Source organism: Apium graveolens, chromosome 8 (genome assembly GCF_009905375.1).
Source record: "Apium graveolens cultivar Ventura chromosome 8, ASM990537v1, whole genome shotgun sequence".
Taxonomy (NCBI): domain Eukaryota; kingdom Viridiplantae; phylum Streptophyta; class Magnoliopsida; order Apiales; family Apiaceae; genus Apium; species Apium graveolens.
In genome coordinates, this window is record NC_133654.1 from 60,193,278 (window position 1) to 60,217,854 (window position 24,577).

Sequence of the window (24,577 nt, forward strand, 5' to 3'; positions counted from 1 at the left end):
TTTGGTAATTTTAAAATTATTTCAGAAATTATTCGGATTAAAATTACCTGCACCTTTGTTTGTTATGCAGATGTAAATTGTGTTTCAAAAAATGATTTAAAAATTATGAAAATTCTATTTTATCAATTTCTAATTATTCCGGAAATTTTAAGAGTATTTTGGAATTATTTCGACATGTTTTGATTTGCAATGGTATCGTTTAATAATCTAGTTCGGGTTAAAAATCAGGCTGAACAACAGAAGAAAAACAAAATATATAATAAAAAAACACACATTCACCCTGTAACCCCCCCAGTTCCTCTCACGCTCCCCTAATCTCTCCTCTCTCGATCCTCTCTATCTCTCTCTCTCGACTGTCTCTCTCTTAACTCTCTCTCTCTCTCATCTCTTTTTTCTCTCTTTTTCCTTCTCTCTTTCTCTCCCTTTCTTCTTTCTTCTTCCTGCTAGTGCTTCTCCCCTGTTCCAGTGTCGCCTGTGCTCGGTTTCGTTTTCCGGTTGCTTCTCGGTAATACTCTGATTGGCTCTGTTCTCTGTGTATACATATATATATATATATATACATAAGTATATAAGTGTGTGGTTGTGGGAAAGACTTTGTGGCTGTGGCTTTAATTGTTGTTGCCGCCTATGTTTTCCGTTTGTATTTTCCGGTTTCTTTTTTAGGTTACAGTTGTTTATTTCGGTTGTGCATGTTATGATTAATTCGAGCCTTATTTTTTTGGTTCGAATTGTTCTGTGATTTTGTAATAGAAATTCGAAGAAACCTCTTTGAATTTCGCATTTCTAAATTTTGATTGTATCGAAAACTTATCGGTGGAATTTGTTTGGAAACCCAAAATTATTCGGGCACCGACAAATTTTGCCGCCGTAGGCGATGACTTCCGATGGGCTGACGGTGGACAGTGATGATTTTTATCTGAGTCCTACATTTATGAATTAAATAAATTAATTCGTGAAGTTAATTTCGAAATGAAAATGATTAATTAATTCTAAAAGTTGTATCGTTAGTTGGATGGTGATTGAATTGATTGGGATATTGATGTCGATTATGTTTCAACGGGTAGGCCGATAAACAGAGGAGACGCTGCCCAATTCTCGGGAAATTAATTCCGAAAATACGGGAACATAACCTACAATTATCGGAAACGTCGAACAAAAATATATAAGTATATTAAACAAGACTGAATTACATGTCGTGATAACGTATTTTATAAATAATCGATCACCCTATTTTTCAAAATGACGGGTTTACGTATTTTCCAAAAATAAGTACCGAAACGAATTTCGAAGACGTGAACCTTGATTGTTATATGTATTTCAAATAATACATATAAATACGAGTCAGGTTATGAAATCGTATGGGTAAAAGTGATAGTGATATTATGTTAAGCATAAACGATTGTCTGAATTACGGTATTTCGACTCTATAGGTTCTAGTCGGAAGACCCGAGAGTTGACGTCGAATTAAAAATAGCTTAGTGGTCAGTCGTCAAGCTCATCAAGGTTCCAATCGAAGGACCTGAGTGTCGGAATCGTATCCAGAATAAGTTAGTGGTTAGACGATAAAGTCGAGCATTCAAGTCGGTCCAAAGTCAACCAGTAATAGTGACTAAACCTTATCAAGGCAAGTATTCCTGAACTTTCTCATGATATACTACAAATACTTCATTCCTATTCTAAGTTCAGCATAGTTAACTGTTTTATATTTCGCTGCAATTACTCTTATTTATGCACATACTTTTCATTATTGTTCTTTTATTATCGATTGATCTCTTGAGCAAATACCTATTATTCTGGGTTATTTGCGAACCCTGAATCGGGATGTTTTGAAATCAAAATGATTTGACATCAAAATACTCCACGTGCTGGATGTTTACTATGAGGGCCAGTGATGAACTGGACCCTATGGGTCGGGGATGGACCGGACCCTTGGGACATAATGCCTGGGTACCCGAATGGATCTATACAGATAGGTATAGATCTACAATCCATCCTGACTGATCAGCAGGGTATGAGTGTGAATGTTGATCTAGTATCCAGTCTAATTTATTGTTGATCGCCATTAATGACATTCCTTCTTGAAAAGTTCTATGATTACAAAACCGGACAAAACCCTGATTCAGGAGATGAATCCGGGAATTGCTCGTCACTTTTGATTTATGATTAGAGAATCAAAAGGAAGAGCAAGGCAATGTGTCCATCCGGGGATTCATTCCTATCCGAGAACCGCTTCACCGGGCAGGGGAGAAAGACTAAGGATTAGTCTAATGGGACCCATAGGAGATACTCAATTCTGAAATCATAGGTAGCTACTTACTTCCAACTTAAGGCATATGACGAGCTTTACTTTAAGATAGCTCGGTTGGGCACTCTTCTTCTCGATGAGAGGATTGATAGTCATGTGCCTTAGCTGAATCGTTTGTTGCCGGACACTTGTTTTATAGTAGTTGTTGTTTTCCCATAATAGTAGTTGCCACTTGTTTCGTGTTTAGCTGGAATAGAAACACAGCCATATGTTTCTAAGTCGGATACGGGGCAGAGCCCAGGGTAGATCGTTCGGGAGCAGCTTCCTTAACAAAGACCCTGACGGGAAGGCTAATAACGGCCGATTTTTATTCGCTCAACTACTTCAAATAAATAGAAATGTTTAAAAATTAATTAAAGATTTTTTCCGGAAATTTCCTTTGATACTGATACTTGGAAATCAGTTATGTACTTGCTGGGCATTTTTGGCTCACTCTTACTTTGTGAATTCTTATTTCTTTCAGAAAAAATGAGGATAAAAGTGAATAGCTCTTAATAGATAGTTGAAGTTAGAAAGATCTCAGCTGCAAGAGAATGGAGATGTTAGAATGAATAAGACAAAGGAGTTAGTACAAAGGTAATGAGTTTATATTTTAGTTATTATAAATTTAGAAGGTTAGATTCTTGTTTATACCATAACCTGTAAACGATCCAGAATTGAGGGGTTATTTGTATATTATTTTAGATTATGTAATGATTGTTTAGTGACACCCAATCTTAACCCCGGATTTGGGATGTTACACATAACAATGTCTAGACTGTTATGCGAAAAATGTCTGAACTTTGCATCTTTCGTAATAGATGAAAGATCCTCAGGAGTATAATCCTTTTTGTCCTTATCAACCATCTTCTACTCCTGACTAGGAACTATATCAGCCAGTTTCATGGGCATGTGAGGTCCATCATAAATCATGTTCAGATATTCAAGATCTGTTGATTCCACACACATCTCCATATTAACTTTGCATATTGGATATTCATTGATTTTCAAGATTGGAACCTTGAAGGCTTCATATCTTCTCATATTGTGTTTGATTTGGTTTGTGGCTTGTGGTGGTGGGGGGATTCTGTTGAGTTTCTTTGTCTGACATTATTGATTGTTTTCTGGATCTTAAACTGTTTGTGTATCAACATCAAGCTCTGATACCAATTGTTAGACCTTTAAGTTAATGGTAGAAGGGGTGAATATAGTTTTAACAATCAAATCGAATCAAGTACTCAATAATGAAGAACAATTTTTATATTAATAAATAAAAACTGATTACAATACTCTCTCAAAGGATGAACAGATATCCTTGAGAGCTGCTATGTTATGTGTATTATAAAACAATGATCGACACAAATAGTGTTAACCTAATATGTGCTTATATACTGCACTGTTACGAAATTAATTAGTTGATATGATATACATGAATAAGGAATATTAATATATATTCAACTATTGATTGCTACAAATAATTAAAGTCCTACACATACATATCTCTACAAATCAAAGTCTTCTAGAGAGAATCAATTACTTCCTGGAAATCAGTCTTGACATATGCTGATAGACAAATGCTGATGATAAACTCTGATATGTCAAATACCGAAGGCTTCATAAACTCTGATATCTTCCAGTCAGCAAACTCTGATGGAAAACTCTGATGACATGCTCTGATAGTTCTAAAAACTAACATAATCAATTATATCTAACACAACCCAATTAAATAAATACAACAAATAAAACATAATGAAGGAAAAATAATTTGAATTATCGTTCAAACATTCATTTAGTATTTCTTACTCAAAATAAACTTAAGCTACGGTCCTTGTAAGCATAAAAACATTACTTAATAAACAAAATTGAACAAAGAAGAAAATTTGGTTATGACTTAAGTCATTGACCAAACTATAATTGTGGAAATAAGTTATTTATCATTTTTAAAAAGTTAACGAAGCTTCAATCAGCTGTCCATGACCACCAGTTGAATGATAAAAGGTTTTCTAACATTTATTACGCATGATAACGATTTGGTAATGGCAAAACAACTTGATGATTTAATATATATATATATATGTGTATTTGACGACCTGCTTTGCTATAATTTTTTTTTTGTATTTGAATAAGAGGAGGGGGTGAGTACAATGGCAAAAGTATAGTTTGCACCTTTTATAATCCGTTGAGCACCCGGGGGTATAGGTCCAGTGAACCTGGCATGAAGAGATACAATAAGTGTTAGGAGTGCGTGAACATTTTTTTTTGTTTTGTGCATCGACTAATGACGGGTTTTGAGTGCGAAAAGTTTAGGAAGCTCAATGACATTATGGAAAGCATGATTTTATTTTGTTATTCATTAAAAGCCTTTATTTAGAGTATATTGTTAGTTGTTTAATTTCAAGGAGCTAGAGTGTGAATTTAGTCTCTCTGGTATGCGAGCAAAATAATGTCGGGGCTAGTTAGTAAATTATAGCATGGTATATTTAAGTGGTCACACTTAGAAACTCTTGTTACTTCTGAAAATATTTGGCCAATAATATTACCGACTTATATGTGTTATGAAATTCCTCCCAAATATGGAAAACAATATTTAATCTTGGAGTATGCTCTCTTTGCAATCAAATCATTTGTCGTTAATGCGGAAGCCAAAGAAGATAATATCAAGGATTTTGACATTGCAACGAAACTTATATTTTAGATTTTGCATTCAACCATGTTAAAAGTGTTGAAGCAAAATTAATTCTAAAAAATACTTTTTGGTAAATCAAAAGTTGAACCCGCAAGAGTTCGCGCAAAGTTAAGTATAGGGTGTAGTTACTTGGTTTGGGAAAATATTGGTATTCGGCCTCGTAAGTTAACTGGCATATAAATTCACCATATTTTGATATGATATGACTTCCAAAGTTGTACACCTTCTCACACTCTGGATTGAAAAATAGATTTATGCCTTGTGTGGATGTTATATAATTTTTTCCTTCAAAACTGGCTACAATATTAGTACGGAGCATATACAATATTTGAGTAGATGTTTATATTGAAATTGAATAAAAAATTATTTCACGAGTCTTGCATTTCTTGTTTTTAACCAATAAGCTCATAATTATGAGGGTGACATTTTTGCCGCGGTGATCCTCGAAATCAGTTTTAATTAATATTGCATTTGTTCCCCACAAAAATACTTGTACGTTTGTAAGGTTACATGTATTCCAATTGATATAATTTTTCATGTGTTCCAATTGAAATAGTTTTGAATGTGTTTCAATTGACACAACTTTTTTTTATTTGCGCGTTTTACTTTGGAAAAATTTGTTAATGAGAATCGAACCCGAGTCTAATCATTCAACTTAAGTGAAAATTTGTTAAATTGACATAACTTCATAATAAACGTTCAACTTTATTGCAAAATTTGTTAAATTGACATAACTTTGTAATTAACGTTTAGCTCTAGTGATAATTTGAATGGCATTAATGAGATAAAGTGGTTAGAGAAAAAATAGTTATTTTTGCCCATATCAAACAGAGTTAAATTTAGGCTTTAGATGCCATTATTCTGGTTTTCTATATCCCCCACATCCATGATGACTCTACCAACGACTGAAAAAGTAATCAAAAGAATGAAAGTTAGGCACATAATAAAATCATTTCAAAAAAGGTACATAATAACATTACATGACATGGTAAAAGATAAAATAAACTAAATACTGCTAAGGACAATATAAATGTTAGCCTCGAAAGGAATTTTTGGCCATGTACATAAACTGAATTTGAAGCGGGGCATTGAGCTCCTAAATAGTAGTCGATGATCTTTGTACTTTTGTCAAAAAACAAAGGTTAAGTTTGTTTCAATAAAATTCCAAGAAAGTTGTATAACAATGATCTTAAAATCGGATATATAGTATATGAACCCCCTGATATATCAAGGGAAGTAAGTGTTCCCGCTCAGCGAAAAAAGTCAATAGCCCATTATTGTTTATTCTCCATAGGATAAGATATAGAGTTAATCAATTAAGCATGTTGGAAAAAAATTAGGTAGTTGTAAATTTTGATAGTAACACTTATATTTGTATCAAGAAGTATAAAATTAAGAATCATGGCATAGTAGGAATAAAAGGAGAAAATTTCACATATCTTAATAAAACGCATCAGGAATATGTTGTTTTGGTATCCACAGCCGAGTTGCCCGAGATATGCTATATTTATAAAGTTTGTATAAGTGATATGTAATACCGTGAGCTTGTTTCAGCTGAAAGTGTTAGATGCAAGATAAGCTCTCAGGGTGTTCTAAAATTTATTATCTGGGTGTTAGCTTAGCATACAAGGAGTTTGTTTATGGACAATAATTTGAGTTGCATTATATACGTAATCATTTATTTCCACCTTTATGAACCTGCCAAGAACCTGGATTACAGTCTTCATGGAACTTGCCTCAAATGAACTCGAATTAATGATTGCACAATAATACCAATTTTCTTTTCTAAACTATCATGTCAAAAAATACCAATTCATCATAATCATAAATAGGTTAACGAAAGCAACGTAAAACTTGCCTCAAACCATCCACCCAACTGTATAAACCTTTTAATTCAATAAAGTAAAATATTATCTGAGAAATTAATGATCGTTGTAAAACCTAATCTAACCTTTCCCTGTGAGCAACCTATCCCGATTCCTGAATTTTTCGAGGCTTTATCTACATAATCTTAATTCCTGACACTAGAGATTAAGTAAAACCATCCATATAAAAGAAGAATATATAACTAAAAATAATCATATTATTTCAAATAAAAAAAAACATATGGTCTAAACACATCAAATATCATATACTCTGATAAAATAACTCATTCAAAGTACCATAAAACTATAAAAATCAAACTCAACTAAACAAACAAAAATGATCAAGCGAATGAAATAAACATAGATTTTGTCATGATTCTGAGGATTATTCATGTTATGTTTATGAGAATACATTCAAGCATTTTATTAAACAACAGATATGCAGATAAAACTATTTAATACAGTTAAAAAAAATCATATTATTTCAAATAAAAAAACATATGGTCTACTAAACACATCAAATATCATATACTCTGATAAAATAACTCATTCAAAGTACCATAAAACTATAGAAATAAAACTCAACTAAAAAACGTGATCAAGCGAATGAAATAAACACAAATTTTGTCATGATTATGAGGATTATTCATCTTATGTTTATGAAAATTTGTTCAAACATTTTATTCAACAATGGATATGTGGATAAAACTATTTAATAGGATAATGGGCCTAGAGAAACTCACTTACGACCAATGTGACTATGATTGGAAATCAAAGATACGAACCTGTTGAATCCATTGTGCTTCATTTAAAATGAGAATCCTTGAAATACATATAAGTAAACATTGCTTGAAGATTCATCCACACATCATCATCTTATTTCCAAACCAAATCAAATATAAGTAAATCATAAATTATTAGACAGTCAAGAAAAGTGTACTGATTTGTAAAAGAAGAAAAACAATAATATTAATAATTAACTAATTTAAATTATGAGCAAATAATAAAGTATTGAATACATATATAAGAGACCTATAACCTGCAAAAAAGTGAGGAATCAAATTAGAACAATTGTGGTAGTATTGCTGAAGAAAAATTAGTATTAATGATATATATATGTCTTGAAAGAATATATGTCTACATCATTCTTCTAGCCTACTAGCCTATATGAATGATTCGTCGGCTAGGAATCAGATGTATGGTTTGTTGCAACTCCTTTTCTTTAATAGACGCCTTCCAGAAAATAGTCACGACGAAACAGGTTGGATTCAATATAGGTTGAATTTGAATTTTGGATTGCTTAGGTCATCTGAGAGAGGAAGCTTCTGTGAAGGAGGATAATTTGTGCGCTTCTGTTATGGATAGTTATCCCTGTATGAAAAAAATTGGAAATGGGTTTGACCCGGTTGAAACCGAGTCGCGTATAAAAATATATTGGTTTGTTTGTAAAAAGAGAGTGGGTAAACCCCGTTTAGGAAATGGGTAAATTTTTAAAAAGTGGATATCATGTCTGATATGGGTCAAGTTGTAAAATATATTGTTTTTTTATAAAAGGAGAGTGTGTAATAACCATTTGGGAAATGCATGATTCAAAAATTAAGTTACTATCTTATAACACGTGTTTAGCACGGAAGATTTTTAAAAATATATTTTAACTTAATATTATTTATATATCTTCAATAGTTGGAAAATAATTTAAAGAAGATAATATGTTATATTAATATATGTTCTATGGTATTTTGAGTCCTTACTGAAAATAGATAATATAAAGTATAAGAAAAATATGTTGTTAACGGAACTCTGACCTGAACCCTGAAAATATATAATATAAAATTTAAAGATAATATGTTGTTGACAGGAATTGAACATTGAATTTGTAAAAATTGTTTAAAAAATACATAATATACAAATAAGGAATGTAAAAGGTTAACTATAGTATATTGTTGATACGATTCAAACCCTAAGTCTTTGAAAGTAGTTTTCGTATAAATATAATGAATTTATTCGATCTAATGACTGTTATTTACTGTATCGGGCTCTGAAAGCGTGTTTATTGAAGAACGAGCCAAACTAATGTATTGACCAACCGAGCAACAATCAACAAATAAAGGGTGTTCTGCATATAATATATATACTAGCTTATAACCCATGCGATACACAGATTATCTTTAATATTTTATGATTTTTTAAAATTTAATTTTACTTGAATTTTTTTGCTAATTAATTTTACTTGAATTTTTAAATATTATATCATTAATTATTTTTGAGTTGATAATGCTTTTTAATTAAAAATGATAATTATTTGGTTATTAATAAATTTAATAATTTTATTTTACTTTCAAAATAGATTTGTCATTGAAAATAAAAGGTTTTTTGGATGAAAAAAATAAAAGAAATATAATGTCATATATTATAGAAAATGTTTTAGCCGTGAAAAATAGAAAAGTTAACATGTTTTGGTTGAAAAATATAATTGAGTGGTTACTAATAACAATAATATTATTAATGACCGAATACCGTTAAACAAAACATTTCAATACTTCGTCTATTATATAATAGTATATATAGTTATTTTATTGTATATAGATATAAATATAGTTAAACCCTTTTAAAGTAATTGTTTTGAAATAAAAATTAGGGTTTTGTTTGCAATTAAAACTAGGATTTGTGAGTTTCGAGATTTAATGGCTACGCTTGTGTTAGAGACTAATCGGTCACCATAAGGTGCCTACGTATCTCAATGTTATAAAGAATCAAGCCAACCTATATCTAAGTTAAGTGGTAGAGCCCTTTATATAAAGATGTTAAGTCTAGGGTTTAGGTTTAGATTGGGAGATTTGGTGGACAAGTCTCCAACTTAGAAGGTAATATGGACTCTTGTAAGGCGGTGGATTCTAGATCCTTCCTTATAAGACTTAGTTTCCATGTTGGATGGTGTGTCTTGGATTTCTACCATATAGGGCCTTGATCACGAACAATCTCGTTCGTGGACGTCGTGGGCCTTAGCCAAGGACTTCTTCGCCGGGGGTCGTCGTGGGCCTCGACCACGAAATACTTTGTCCATGGTCGTCAAAGCCTTGGTTGCTTTTGTCCGGATGGGCCTCCAACAATTATTCTTGTACGGATGGGCCTCGATCAACATTGTTTATTTTTGGCATTGGATATGAAATTTAAATGTAATTAATGCGATATTTATTATGTGTTTAGGATTTATTTTCCACACATATGAGTTTTAGTCTCGAGCCTGAAAAAATATACTACCTCCGTCCATTCATTTTGTCTCAATTCTATTTTTAAAAGTCAAATTAATTATAGTTTGGCCATGAATCGAAAATTAACCGTTTATAAATTGAATTATTAATTTTAATACTATCTTATATTTTTTTTATAATTTGTATACTTAACAATATTAATTAGATATTAGTTAAAATTCGATTTGTTTGATTTTGAAAAGTCAAAATAGGATAAAATAAGTGAGACAGATGGAGTATTATTTTAATAATTTTATTATTATATTGAGAGTAAAAATACGGTATTTGTCAATAAAGTGTTGATGCAGTGATTGAGTTTCCGTATCCCTTGCGGGAGGTAAGTAGTTCGATTTTTAATGTGTGCGAGTGTTATCAATTAGCAAAAAAACACGGTATCTACATTATCTTAGAACTAGAAAAAAATATTATTTTAACAAAATTTTATTCTATTGATTATTATTTAATCGATGTTGTGGTATATAGGCTAAAAAAATCTTCCTAATTTAGGAGCCCACAAATTTCAAACAAATGACGCATTCCACAAAAGGTAGGCCCAACTGCCCAAAGTACACAAAACGGGATAAGTCCCCCTAGGGCAAAACAGTAAAATACTCCAATTGACCCTTTTCGAGCACGAGAGCCATCACTACTCACATATAAATACACACAGCTCGGCGGAGAAGAAAGACCGGCGAGAGATCAGAAAAAAAGACCGGAAATCAACTCTCCGGTCTTTCAACTCCCCCTCCTTCAATGGAAGAAGTTGTCGCTGTCGTCTCCGCCGATCCTGAGTCGCCGCCGGTCGGATCTCCGGCCGACTCGAACTTAGATGATGTCACCAAGCCTGTTGTGGAGAAGAAGAAGCAGTCGTCTTCTAAAAGTGTCGCGCTTACCGATGATCTCCGTCACAAGATCATTAAGCAGGTAGGTTTTTAGTTTTTGTGTTTTCGACGAAGTGCATAACAATTGTTCTCACGTGTTTTCGAGTTTTAATATTATAATTTTTTATGTGTTTGCTGGGACTGTTTACTGTTTAATTTGACCTAATTTTGACTTTTTTAATATTGAAGTGGGAATGCTTATAGTTTTATAAGGTTTTTAAATTTGTGTATGTAAATTTGTCGTATTTATGTTTTGTAGATTGAGTTGATTTACGTGGTTTTCGATTGAGTAATTTAGGTTGTACTGGCTTATTAGAATGATTTATGTTTTATTTTATGTTTAGATGGTAAATGCGAGAACTTTGGGGTGGTTCTTTGTTAGTTTTGGTTAAATTAGAGGGCTTTTAATTGATCTGGTGTGTTTGGTGTTTGGTTTGCCACACATTGTCTTCGGGACTTCTTGTCCTAACTTTATAAATTTCCTAGAATCACTACAATTTTTGATAATTTGTGTAGATAATTAGGTAAATGTGTGTGTATATTTGGGATAGATTAAAGAGAATGCCAGCTGATATAATAACCTGCATAGTGTTCTTTTCTACTCAAGAGCTGACATAAAAACGACAAATTGATGGGTACTCTTGCAGTTGTATATATTCCTATTTTGATTTCAGTATATGTATATATTGTTAGATACTATATATGTATTCTTAATCTTTATGCCACGTACATCTTTATGCCACGTACATCTTTATGCCACGTACATCTTTATGCCATGTACATAACAAGCCTGAATTCCGTTGACAGATTCTTAATTGTCGGATCAGCATTTTACTTTTACATGCTAATCCAAAGTTATAGTAATGCGCTTCACTTTCTTTGTCGGCTGTGTTAATATAAATCTAAAATCCAGCAGTCTAAATATAAGAGGCCAGATAATACATAAAATTTTACTCTATAGTATTATTTACATTTTTATTGAAAACGTTACAGTTAGATTTTGTTATATATATTTACCTGAGCTAATCTGAAATGCTGAATTTCTGGTAATAGCAACTTCACGAATATGTAGTATCTCGTGTTTATAATAAGATAAAATGACACCTAGAACTTGTCTATATGCAAATTTGAAATACTCGATGCAAAAGCTGTTTCAAAATCAAGGCTTGACAGCAACGGGCTTGTCTAGCAGCGAACTGCTCTCATGATGTTGTTTTCCCCTTATATTTACACAGTATAGTTGCATAATCCTCTTGTGCTGAAAATTATCCTTCTGATCTAAATTTCTAATGATGAGTCTGAAACACGTTTTTCAGTTTGATGTTATTCAATGATTTAGTTAATTTCACTACCCAAATTTCACTTAAGCAAATTGTTCCTGTACTAATGCAGGTGGAGTATTATTTTAGCGATGAAAATCTCAAGACAGACACTTATTTGATGAATTATGTGACCAAGGACAAGGATGGATATGGTAAGTGCTTTAAATTAGTTATTCTTAATGTCATTTTTAGTTATAAATGTTTATCCGTTACTAGGCTTCGTGTAACCTTTCCTCTTGGTTTTTCTGTTGCTAAACTATTAATTGTCTCACAAAATCGCTTGAAAAGGAAGTTTTGCGTCATTTGAAGATGCATGATAATAATGCTGAGGTTATTAAGTATTTGTATCTACTATTTAGGATGAAAACTGGTCTAGCATAGTTTTGAAGAAACTGTTAAGTGTGATTGTTGGTCGTTAATCATTTTTTATACAGAAAAGATTATATGGAAAGCAAGCTCACAGAAATATTATAACTTGACAAGTTAAAGAGTCCGGAGGTTACTATTTCTGAAATTTTAAGTTATTTGAGATCTTAATTAAACCTGGTTGCAGTTCAATTGACCGGGGTGCACAGTGCACCAGCCCTCTTGTTAGAAAAAGCTAGTTTGCGGTTTATGTAGTTCGTAAAGATAACTAAAACGACATAGATGCTTTATTGTAGTTGTGATTTTTGAATCTGTGATAGAGTACTCGTGTGGTGAAGTGGTTTTTCTCTGATTCTCAAACCTTTATCATATATATTACTACTTAATATCTTCATTTAATGAAGTTGTGTTGTATGTTTCCTGCAGTTCCTATTTCTGTAATCGCCTGTTTTAGAAAACTAAAGAAGCTTGCACCAGATAGATCCTTAATCGTGGCTGCACTTAAGGACTCTTCCCAACTTGTAAGTGGTCCCTAATTCTACTAAAAGGTTATCGTGTTCTTTACATGTAATTATTTGATCATTTCTACCTGTGCCCTTCTTGCCTCTACCTCACCTCTACCTCAGTTATTGCATAAACTGTATATAGCAAACAAAATGATTTTGCTTGACAATATGTCCTCAGCTATTTTATTAAATGAACATTACATCAATATATAAAAGAAAGAGCAAAACAAAGAAACTAAAATGCAACAAACTAGCACACTACTGGAAGTGGTTTCCTAAACAGACTCCACCACCACTTGACTAATTCAGACTCCTAAAAACATGCTAGACTAAATGACAACTTCAAACAAATAAAACACTCTCCTAAATTCTACTGTAACATTCAAAAGTTTGAGATTAACTGCAACACTTTCCCCCTTAATCTCAAACTTGTCTACTCAGATTCTTCACTCCCAGTAACTTCCTCATATTTTCAAACTTGAGTGTAGGGCCCTTTTGTCAAAATATCAGCTCTCTGATCGTTGCTGCATACATGTTTCAGAACGACTTCTCCTCGCTCTACACATTCTCTAATGAAGTGAAACCTCAAATCAATATGCTTACTTCTGCCATGAAACATGGGATTCTTGGCCAAGTCAATTGCCGATCGATTGTCTATACATAAAACTACTGGACCAATAGTTTCAGATTTTATTTGACTGAGGACGTTTCTGAGCCAGATACCTTGACAAGCTGCAGTTGTAGCTGCCATAAACTCAGCCTCGCACGTTGAAGGAGCAACACATTTTTGCTTTTGTGAAACCCAGGTTATAATACTCTCGTTTAAATAGTAGACTATGCCTCCTGTACTCTTTCTGTCATCCAGTTGGCCTCCCAAGTCGCTATCAGAAAAACCAGTCAAGACATTATTACCACTGTCCCTAGAATACACAAGCCCGTGTTGAACAGTCCCTTTCACGTACCTGAGAATTCTTTTCACCGCATCCAAGTGTTTTTTGGTAGGTTTATCCATATACCTACTAATTATGCCCACAGAGTACGCAATATCTGGTCGCGTATGAACCAAATATCGTAGACCTCCCACCATACTCTTGTATTCTGTAGTATTCACCAACTTTCCTGTTTCATCTCGATTGAGTTGTTCCTTTGGATCCATCGGATACTTCGTAGGATTACAGTCTGCCATACCCGCTTTCTCAAGGATTTTTCGAGCATAACCTGCTTGTTTTAATTCAATATAGCATTCACCTTGCTTAACCTCTATACCCAGGTAATAGCTAAGTTTATCCATGTCGCTCATCTCGAATTTAAGCTTCATCTGTCTTTTAAACTCTTTGATCATTGAGATACTCGTGCCAGTCACCAAAAGATCATCAACATAAACTGCTATAACCAAACTATCTTCTCCAATCTTCCTCGTGTATACAGCGTGCTCGTATGGGCAGCGTGTAAATCCCATACTTACAAGACATGAATTCAATTTAGCATACCAAGCACGTGGTGCTTGGCGAAGACCATTCAAGAATGCTGTCTTCACGTCGAGATGGTGTACTTCCCATTGATTTTTGGCTGCCAAAGCAAGTAACAACCTTACCGTCTCTAAACGTGTGAGTGGAGCATATACTTCATCAAAATCAATGCCATGTTCTTGCACGTAACCTTTAGCCACAAGACGTGCTTTGTACTTTACCACTTTCCCGTTTGTATCCCTTTTCAATTTATAGATCCATTTTAGACCTATGATCTTTTGTCCAGGTGGTAGGCTTGTTAACGTCCACGTATTGTTGGCCTCAATGGAGTTCATCTCTTGTTTCATTGCTTTCTGCCAGTTGACATCCTTTACTGCCTGTGCATAATTGACAGGTTCGTCTATCCCTATGAGCCACAATTCCTCATCAAGTTCCACTTCCTCCGTATCGTTGTAAATTTCACTTAATGGTCTGAATTTCTTTGGCTCAATACTATCATCATAGCTGTCTCGATCCATTCTGGAAACAGAGAACTGACTTGGTGGAGTTGATACTTGAGTGTCATCACCGTTGTTGCTGTCACTTCCAGTGTCTTCATATTCTGCATTTTCTGTACTGTCTGTGCTTTCTTCATCGACTTCAGACATACTGGGCACAACAAAGTTCTCATGCATATTCTCTTTTTGTGCAGACACACTCCAGGGCCATTGCTTTGTTTCCTCAAAAACCACATCGCGGCTTATATAAATGCGATTTTCATTGGGATCATACAACCGGTATCCTTTAGTTCCAGGCTCTCTACCCAAATTAACCACCCTTTTGCTGCGATCGTCAAGCTTCGTATTGTGCACACTTGGAGTTTTCATGTGCGCCAAGCGCCCAAAAACACGTACAAGACCTATCTCCTGTCTCCTTTTTGTCCAAGCTTCATACGGTGTCTGGCCTGTCAAAGCTCTCTTAGGGAGTCTATTGAGAATGTATACTGAATTTCTAACAGCCTCTGCCCACATCTTAGCTGGCATTTGCATCTCCTTTAGACTGCTCCTGGTCATTTCTGCAACAGTTCTATTTCGACGCTCCACTACTCCATTTTGTTGTGGAGTGTAGGGCGTCGTGAAGTGTCGCTCAATTCCTGCACCTTCACAGAACTCCTTGAATTCGTTGGAATTGAATTCACCGCCTCTATCAGTTCTGAACCCCTTGATCCTCCTTTCTGACCCATTTTCAACCAAGGCGCGAAATTTTTTGAATGCTTGGAGAGCCTCATCCTTGCCTTTTAGAAAATACACCCACATGAATCTACTAAAGTCATCGATAAACAAAAAAAAATACTTTTACCCTCATGCTGGAGATATTGGCCCGCATAAGTCGCCATGTATGAGCTCCAGTTCTTTCTTTGCACTGTACTTTGCTTTGTTTGGAAATGTTTTCCTGGTTTGCTTCCCCATTAAACACCCGTCACACACAACATTTGGCTTTATGATTCTGGGCATTCCTTCTACCATCTGGTGTTTGGACATAAGTGCCGGTGCTTGATAATTTACATGCCCAAGTCGAGCATGCCACAGCCTTGAAATTTCATCCGTCTTTGTTATCATGCACTCCTGCTTGTTAGTTTATATAACAATTTTATAGAGTCGATTAGCAGATCGTTTTACCTTCATTAACAATCTTTCTTGGTTGTCATATATCCTCAAGAACTCTCCCTTTAGCTCCACTTTGTTACCTTCTTCCGAAATCTGTCCTAGTGATATAATATTATTTCGCAAACTGGGAATATAATATACCTCATGTAGTTTCTTCTCCTCTCCATTCTTGCACAACATCATAACAGTGCCTTTTCCTTTTATCTCGACTTTGGATCCATCTCCAAATCGAACTTGACTAGAAATGCTTTCATCCAATTCTGAGAACTTGTTTCTGAACCCCGTCATATGATTGCTCGCGCCATTGTCGAGATACCAAACATTTGATTCGACATTTGATTCGCCTGCATAAACTCCACTCTTTGGCAATTGTGTGTGGAGTAGCATGTCCTCACTTAACAATAATTCTGGAGCTTCTTTGTCATGCTTGGCTAAAAGCAGAGCTGGTTCATCATCATCCAACACAACCATATTTGCTTCCACTTCGTGCATTCCTCTGTTCTTCCTGGGTTTCTTACATTCGGAGGCGAAATGACCATAAATGTTACAGTTGTAGCATTTGATATTGCTTTTATCAAATTTTCCACGACTTTTATGTTTTGACCTGCCACCGTTGTTTCGCCTCAGCCACTCTTCCCGTGTCAACTATAATTTCTTCTCTTCTCCTTCACATTTGGCCCATTCCTCTTCTGTTAGCATAAGCTGAGTTTCTCTCATTTCTGTCTTCTCTTTTACTCGTTCTTCGTGTGCCTTGAGAGAACCCACTGTTTCTTCGACCGTCATATTTTCTATATCTCCAAATTGCTCCAGTGTCGAAGTTATTTGTAAGAACCTAGCAGGAACAGCACGTAATAATTTCTTTACGACATAAGATTCCTCCATTGTTTCCCCCATGGCTCGTATATTTGTAACAAGACTGTTCATTTGTATGTGAAAATCTTCAATTTTTTCACCGTCGCTCATACTCAGCATTTCGAACTCAGATTTTAGAGTCTGAATACGTGCCTTCTTTGCTCTGTCTGCACCTTGGCACAATGTATTTATCATTTGCCAAGCATCCTTCGATGTTTCCTTACCCGCAATCGAGAGCAACACATCTTCAGGAATTGCTTGATACACCATTGCCAGCGCCAATTTGTCTGTCTTCTCCTCGACAGGCTTCTTGGGATCACTTGGCTCTACTGCGTTCCAGACCCCTTGCGCTTGCATATATACCTTCATTTTAAGGGCATAAGCCGTATAGTTGCTTCTATCCAGCATTGGGTAACTCAGGCCGTACGGGCCTCCTTTTCCTTTGTTCACCTCCATCCTTGGTGATAAAACCGTCTGCCAAGACCTTCAAGCTCTGATACCACTTCTTGCCTCTACCTCAGTTGTTGCATAAACTGTATATAGTAAACAAAATGATTTTGCTTGACAATATGTCCTCAGCTATTTTATTAAATGAACGTTACATCAATATATAAAAGAAAGAGCAAAACAAAGAAACTGAAATGCAACAAACTAGCACACTACTGGAAGTGGTTTCCTAAACAGACTCCTAAAAACATGCTAGACTAAATGAAAACTTCAAACAAATAAAACACTCTCCTAAATTATACTGTAACGTTTAAAAGTTTGAGATTAACTGCAACAGCCCTGTAGTTTTTCTCATATTTTTCTCCATATCAAAAGTTGCTATTGACATGAAACCTGCAGGTGCTGAGTTCATCAAAAAAGAATGTTAGGCGACTTAATCCTCTCCCTTTTAATGAAGTCAAGGATCCACAGGTATTTTATTTATCTATTTAAGGTTTTTGTACTTGCATAATATGTTGTTATATGGAGTCTAACATCTGGAGTTCAGTTATGTACTGTTTTAGTGGAGAATCTGCCAGAGGATCATTCACCAGAAAACATTCGTAAGATATTTTGCGAGGCTGGAAAGTATGTTACTTGTCTCCTTTGCACATTTATGATATACAACTGTATTTATTTATAGGATTAATAGATTTTTTGTATTTCAGTATCAAGAATATTTCCATCCGAGACCCAAATGTTTCAAGAGAGACCAAAAGCTGCTCTGTTGCCGAAAAGCTACTGTGTGGCAAGGTACTAGTGGTATCTTGTCCTCTAATTCTGAAAAACAAAAGTAAAAAAAATTAAATGCATTTTGATGCTTTGTTGACTGCGTAGACTTAATTACCATGAAGTATTGGAGCTTAAATTATGATTATTTTTTAGGGGGCTGGACTGCCTGCTAAGGTGGTAACTCAACTCCCTATTGAATTTGCGGGGGAAAATCTAATTAGTGTCTTGAATGTTTTGGTGTCGGTACATGTTGTCTTTGTTTAACATGATTCTTTGTCGCTAATCTTGGTTTAAGATTTAATTTACAAATAATTTGCCAATATAGAATGATCTTTTATTTTTTATATGAAGAAAGCACAGACAACGGGAAGCACCTCTCTGACTCTATTAACACAATGACCTGTGAAAGACTGAATGTAGCACTTTCGACTTTTTTACACCCTTTTTTGGATTCCCATACAAGATAATATATTCATAGAAATGTGATCAAGCTTTTATGTGAAAGCATGATCTCTGATTTAGATATCCTTTTGAGTAAAACATATACTCCCTCTTTTCTAGGTAACATAGGCCAGATATGTTTTATCTTTTTTAAAAAATATATCTAATTGAATCTATGCTATACTATGATAACCGGAATGGGGTATAATTTGGTTCAACGGTTATTCCCTAATTTTGATTATTAAATAAATAAATAATGTTATATATCCGCTAAACTACTAAATTGTTAAACCGCTAGATATAGTCTACTTATCCTACTAAACTACGACCTCAACTTATCCTATTATTAAAAAATAAATAAATAGTGTTATATAACCGCTAACCTACTAAATTCTTAAACTACTAGAATAGTCTATTTATCCTACTAAATTACGATCACATGTAATCCTATCATTCTTTTTATAAATTTATAATTATTATATATTAATATAAATATTTTAAAATTATAATATGACGGGATAAATAAAAAATTTAAATATTAACGGGAACCCGTGCATCGCACGGGATTTGAGCTAGTTTCAATAGTAATTGAAATGACATCAGGCTAAATTCCTAATCAGCTAACTTTAGAAAAACACATGTTATTGAATTTATTTTGTAAAATAAATTGAATATCTCATTCTCTATTGTATATATATCCAATTTGGAAAATTCTAGAATTTCATATATAGCCATATCTATGTTGGTGCAGTTTTCAGTGGATCTGCTTGTTCATCTTTCTTCTCTTTTTTCTGGTTATCCACCTTTTCAGTTATTATCTGCAGATACTGGTCTGGTTTCCATATTTTTATTAAAGTATCTAATGCCTTTTTTTTACTCTTCTACTAGCTGCATGCTCTTGTGGAGTATGAGAGTGTAGAGTCGGCGGAGAAAGCTGTAAGTGTATTTGTCCTTGTCTTTATTACATATCTTAAAATTGTAAGCACGGGTTTGGACATTCCCATGACAGTACTTGGGTTTCAGGTGATTACTTTAAATGATGAACGGGACTGGAGATATGGCATGAGAGTGAAGCTTTTGAAAAAACAGGTAACTAAGTTGATCACCTTCTTACTTGTCTATACAGGTGCTTATGCTACTTCCTTTCTCTGCTCAGGTCAAACAAGGACAGAGAAAACCGGCTTGGAGGGAAGCGGGGTCGGAGAAGCATAGTAGTGCCACTGCCCAGGCAACTGATTCAGCAGGAGAGAAGGAGAACCACGTCTCAAGTGAGCAACACCATGATACACCCGACGATGAAGAGGTAATTTCCACATCTTTTGTGCATACGCGGAAATATGTTAATAGCTCCTATGTAATTGGAATGAACTTCTAGAAAAAGGACCGATGAAAATATTAACTATCACACATGTTGTCTACTCATCTCGCTGTTTGTTCTTGCGACTTCAGCAGATATACAGTACTAATATGGGCATGTTCTGTTGGAAAGTACATTATTTTCACATTGTTGGAAATAGTAGCACCTGACCCAATTTATCCTCGAACTTTAAGGTTTTTAATAGATATATGATATATTTATTCATAAACTTGTTTAATTAATTTGTGTAAAAGTATGTAGTGAAGTTATTATTGAACAAACGAATAGTGAAATTATTATGTGTAAGCACCTCTTTAGGCTTCAAGTGTGCTAACAATCAGAGGCTGACGTAGCAGGTAGTATTTTTATGAAAGATTTTTTGAGATCTAGAAGGAATATAGTCCCATTTTAGAAATCCAGGTATTATATAGTTATTGAGATTCTCGTGAAGAGTATAATGTGCCTCTCCACAATTTTAGTGGTTGCACGCTTACCGTCTAATTAAATTGAAATATGCAAATATTATATATATATATATTTATATTTAAACATATTTTAATATCCACTTGCTCTTCTTTGAACTGACCAGAAGTTAACTATTAAATTTATGAAATTAATGTTGGGTATCGGTAATTTGGCAAAATTTTTGTTTCATATGAAATTTTTTATTTACAGTTATAGTCTACCTGAATGTCAGTAAAGCCAAATGAAGGCAAAACTTGCTGAAAATATGAACGACTATAAATTTTTGAATTTAATCTTAATATAAAGTAATCACTTGCTTGTCTATCTTTTTGTATGGGAATTGATTTATTAATGAAGAAATGTTAGTATCACAAATGCCATAATTTAAGGGATTCTATATAGTATTTGAGTATTTATTTGCAAACAATTTTTTTACTGTTTAGTGCAATGTTGCTAATGCCTAATGAGGAAGATACATGTTCTCGGTACCAAAACATTAATGGAATGAAAATATGCATATACAAAACATGAATACTCTTTTCTGTTTATTCTTAGATCTTACTTGCTTTCTGAATGGCAGGATGGAGAGCATCAGACTAAAGAAAAAAATGGGAATAGGGCACGGAACAGAGTACGGGGAAGGAATCAGAAATATCGTAGCACCAATGGACTAGGTATGTGTCCAGATACACATCCACCTAGCTTTCACTTTATTGCTGTGCTTCATTGATTCATTTATGCTTAATTTCTTTTTAGGCCATGGTTCTGTCCACCTGAATCATGTTGGTGAAACTTCAAAACCGCCTCCCGGCCCTAGAATGCCTGATGGGACTAGAGGATTTGCGATGGGTCGTGGCCGTCCTTTATCTGTCAATCAGAACTAGAAGTTCTACTGGTGTCTTGGCATCAACTCCTGGCCTATGCAGAAACATTTGCATTTGATGTACTTGATTTACTTTTTGTTACAAGGGATTAATGCTACAAGAATGGGTTGGGTTGTCTACTGTCTTGGTGTTGTACTGAGGCATATGTTTTCCAGTACTATTGTAAAAATCCTTGGTATTTTTGGTGCAAAACTGTTATCCTAGATTGCACTGGGCAGTTTTGTACCAGATTTCACTCTGGATGCTTTGTATAAAAATTTACTGGTTTCTTGTATCTATGTCTGGCATGAGAAAGTAATCTTATACTTGTCATTGTTTACTAGCAAACAGCAGCTGACTATCTTTATCGTTTTTATGTTATATTCTAACAAATTCTAGCAAATTGACAAAATAGAAAGAAAAATAAAAGCATCTTAGGTCGGATACAACCTCGTGAAGCTTAGCGTTGACGATTTGGTATGTAATGTTACGAAGCTCGGTGTTGCTGATTTGGTGCTTGATGTTGCAAAAAGTTAGTCGATGATAAAGATTTATCTTATACGAGTGTGGCAGATGGTCCATAGGTTGTATGGGATGAGAGCTCAGGAGTTGGGACTAGAAATAGCGGCACAAAAAGTCTAGGCCTGAAAATTTGGTCTGATCCAGTCAAGGTCCGGTCTCGGCCGGGGTTTAAAGCTTTGACGGGCCTTATATTTTTAGAAAAATCCGGCCTGACCCAATTCGATTAAAAACCCGGGATTTAGCCTGGCTAGCCTTTGACCCGCCTCATTAAAAACCCGAAAATGTCTGGTTAAGATTTGAATATTTTAATATATTTTTCTATATATTTATGAATTTATATTTATTATAAATATAAATAACACTTTAAACACATATATATTAAGATATTCGTAATTAATAATATTATTTATATACTTTATTGTACGAATAATGAAAAAAGATTTAATAAGTACACTATATATATTTGAATAACATTCATATAACAAATTATTCTATAAAATAAATTAATTAAATTAGAAAAAAGCCCCGGTCCGATCCGATCTGGTCCGAAAAAAAGTCCGGTAAGGCGGACCCAAACAGGCCATGACATTTTCGGAAAGTCCGGCCTGACCCGGACCGGTCTAAATCCGAATTTTTTAAGACGCGGTCAAAATTCGGCACGATACACCTTTTATGCATCTCTAGCTCTAGTCTTTACATGCGAGTTTCCCAGTAGCGGTACGTGCTCTTTGTTAGAACAGAGTCGTAAAAGGAGTAATACCTTACGGCTTTTTATATCACGAACATTTTACCAATTTTCGCGATATGTATAAAGATGGGTCTTCCGTATACGAACATTTGAAATTCTGCTGTAGTCTATATATGTATCGCGAATTTTTTTTACCAAATGTTTTATTATAACAATTGCTTGGTTTGGAATTTGGATCATCCTGGGCTTTGGAGATTATCTAAAGATGTGATATGTGCTGCAAAACCCACGACCTCGAGCTAAACCTCTTCTGTCAAATTGGTTTACAACAAATTCAGTGAGAAGCCAAACATGGTAGCCGATATTTATTTTCCACAAATTTTTAAAAAAAATTATTATTAGAAGTACTTTTGTTAGGAAAAAAAATTAGAATTACTTTAGCAGAGTCACATGCTAAGATTTTTGTGTAGTTTCTTTCCGAACTAACTATTCAACTCGATTTTGTTCGAATTCGACTAGTTTAATTTGATATGTAAATTTATATCGAAAGTTATGTGTGATAAAGTTATTAAAAATTGTTAATATATTTAGTAATTCTTGAATTTGAGTTTAACATCAAAAAATTGGACTTGTTTACATATATATTGAAAATTGAAATGTTTGATAAATGTTCAAGTTTGATTGATTTAAGCTCAATATTAGGTTCTATGTTGTCGAATTGCAGTTCAGATAAAACACGAAGCTTTTGTTAGAATAATATAAGATTGTGGAAGGGTCTTATTCTTTGAGCTTTGAGATGGAGAGTCCTTAACATGGTATTAAAGCTCACGTTGAAGGAAGAAATCAGTTCGACTATTTGCCATCCCGATATTCTCACAATTTATCGTGACACGAAAAATAAATTAATGCACCAAGGTAAATTAATGTCCTAAAGATAAGTGCCCCTATCCACTTTTTAACCCAAAAATGGGGACCTAACAAAGATATAAAAGGTGATGCATACTACCACACACACTCTCGTATTTACTGATTTTTAGCATTTAAATATAAAAAATCAACAATTCTAGTGAAATGACGATAATTTGTTTCTGAATCTGAACCACCGACTAATAAAATACTCACTTAAGTATGTGGTGCACCCACCTAAAATTTTGTCAAAGGAATGTATATATCTATTATCTTCTATTATATATATAATATAGCAACTAGGGATTGAATGATATATTTTATTCGTATTAAAATTACTAAATTATCCCTCATAATTGTATATTAATAATTATTTCATTTAATATATATGTATTAAGTGCATCTAACTTAATATGCTTGCAGTATTAATTAGTATGACTCATTATTACGTATATTTATTACTACTTCATTATCTAAAATTAACAATTTATAAGTATATATATATGTATATATTTATCTTATTATGATAATCCAAAGAACTATTATAATAAAGCATCGTTATCATAAAACGGAGAAAATTGAATATAAACGAAGATCATACTGAAATTTTTAAGGCTAAATGTGATGTACTGCTAAAAAATTTCTAACATATTTAGATATAACAAATATAAATCTTTCATTTCTATAAGAATTTTTTTTAAACAAACTCGAGAATCATTAATGTTACAACACATACTTCCCGTTCATGAGATCATCGGTCTCACAACATATACTTCTATCAAGATCAACAATCATGTAACTCACTTATCGCACTTTTAACAAAATATCGCACTTTTAACAAAATATCGCACTTTTAACAAAATATCGCACTTTTAACAAAATGCATTAGTTATTTTTTTAAAAAAATTAATTCATTCGCATTTTCAACATGTGTAGTGAAAAAGACTGACAATCGCTACAGTGAATACTGCAAACCCAAGATAAGAGAT

At 33.8% G+C, this 24,577-nt stretch overlaps 1 protein-coding gene across 1 annotated transcript; it reads left to right on the forward strand.

The window, feature by feature from the left end:
- Nucleotides 1-10,705: 10,705 nt before the first annotated feature.
- On the forward strand, nt 10,706-21,767 carry LOC141677165 (la-related protein 6A). Its single transcript, XM_074482931.1, has 11 exons — nt 10,706-11,010; nt 12,360-12,441; nt 13,082-13,176; nt 17,975-18,046; nt 18,123-18,202; nt 18,283-18,367; nt 19,676-19,723; nt 19,811-19,876; nt 19,944-20,090; nt 21,190-21,283; nt 21,366-21,767. The coding sequence occupies exons 1-11, from the start codon at nt 10,840-10,842 to the stop codon at nt 21,491-21,493; spliced, it is 1,068 nt and encodes a 355-aa protein (XP_074339032.1). The 5' UTR covers nt 10,706-10,839; the 3' UTR covers nt 21,494-21,767.
- The last annotated feature ends 2,810 nt before the right edge of the window (nt 21,768-24,577 follow it).

Coding starts and splice junctions, on each gene's coding strand:
- LOC141677165 (XM_074482931.1), top strand. CDS start 10,840: ATGGAAGAAGTTGTCGCTGTCGTCTCCGCCGATCCTGAGTCGCCGCCG. Junction 13,177..17,974: donor TTAAGGACTCTTCCCAACTT/GTAAGTGGTCCC, acceptor TGAAACCTGCAG/GTGCTGAGTTCATCAAAAAA. Junction 20,091..21,189: donor ATACACCCGACGATGAAGAG/GTAATTTCCACA, acceptor TCTGAATGGCAG/GATGGAGAGCATCAGACTAA.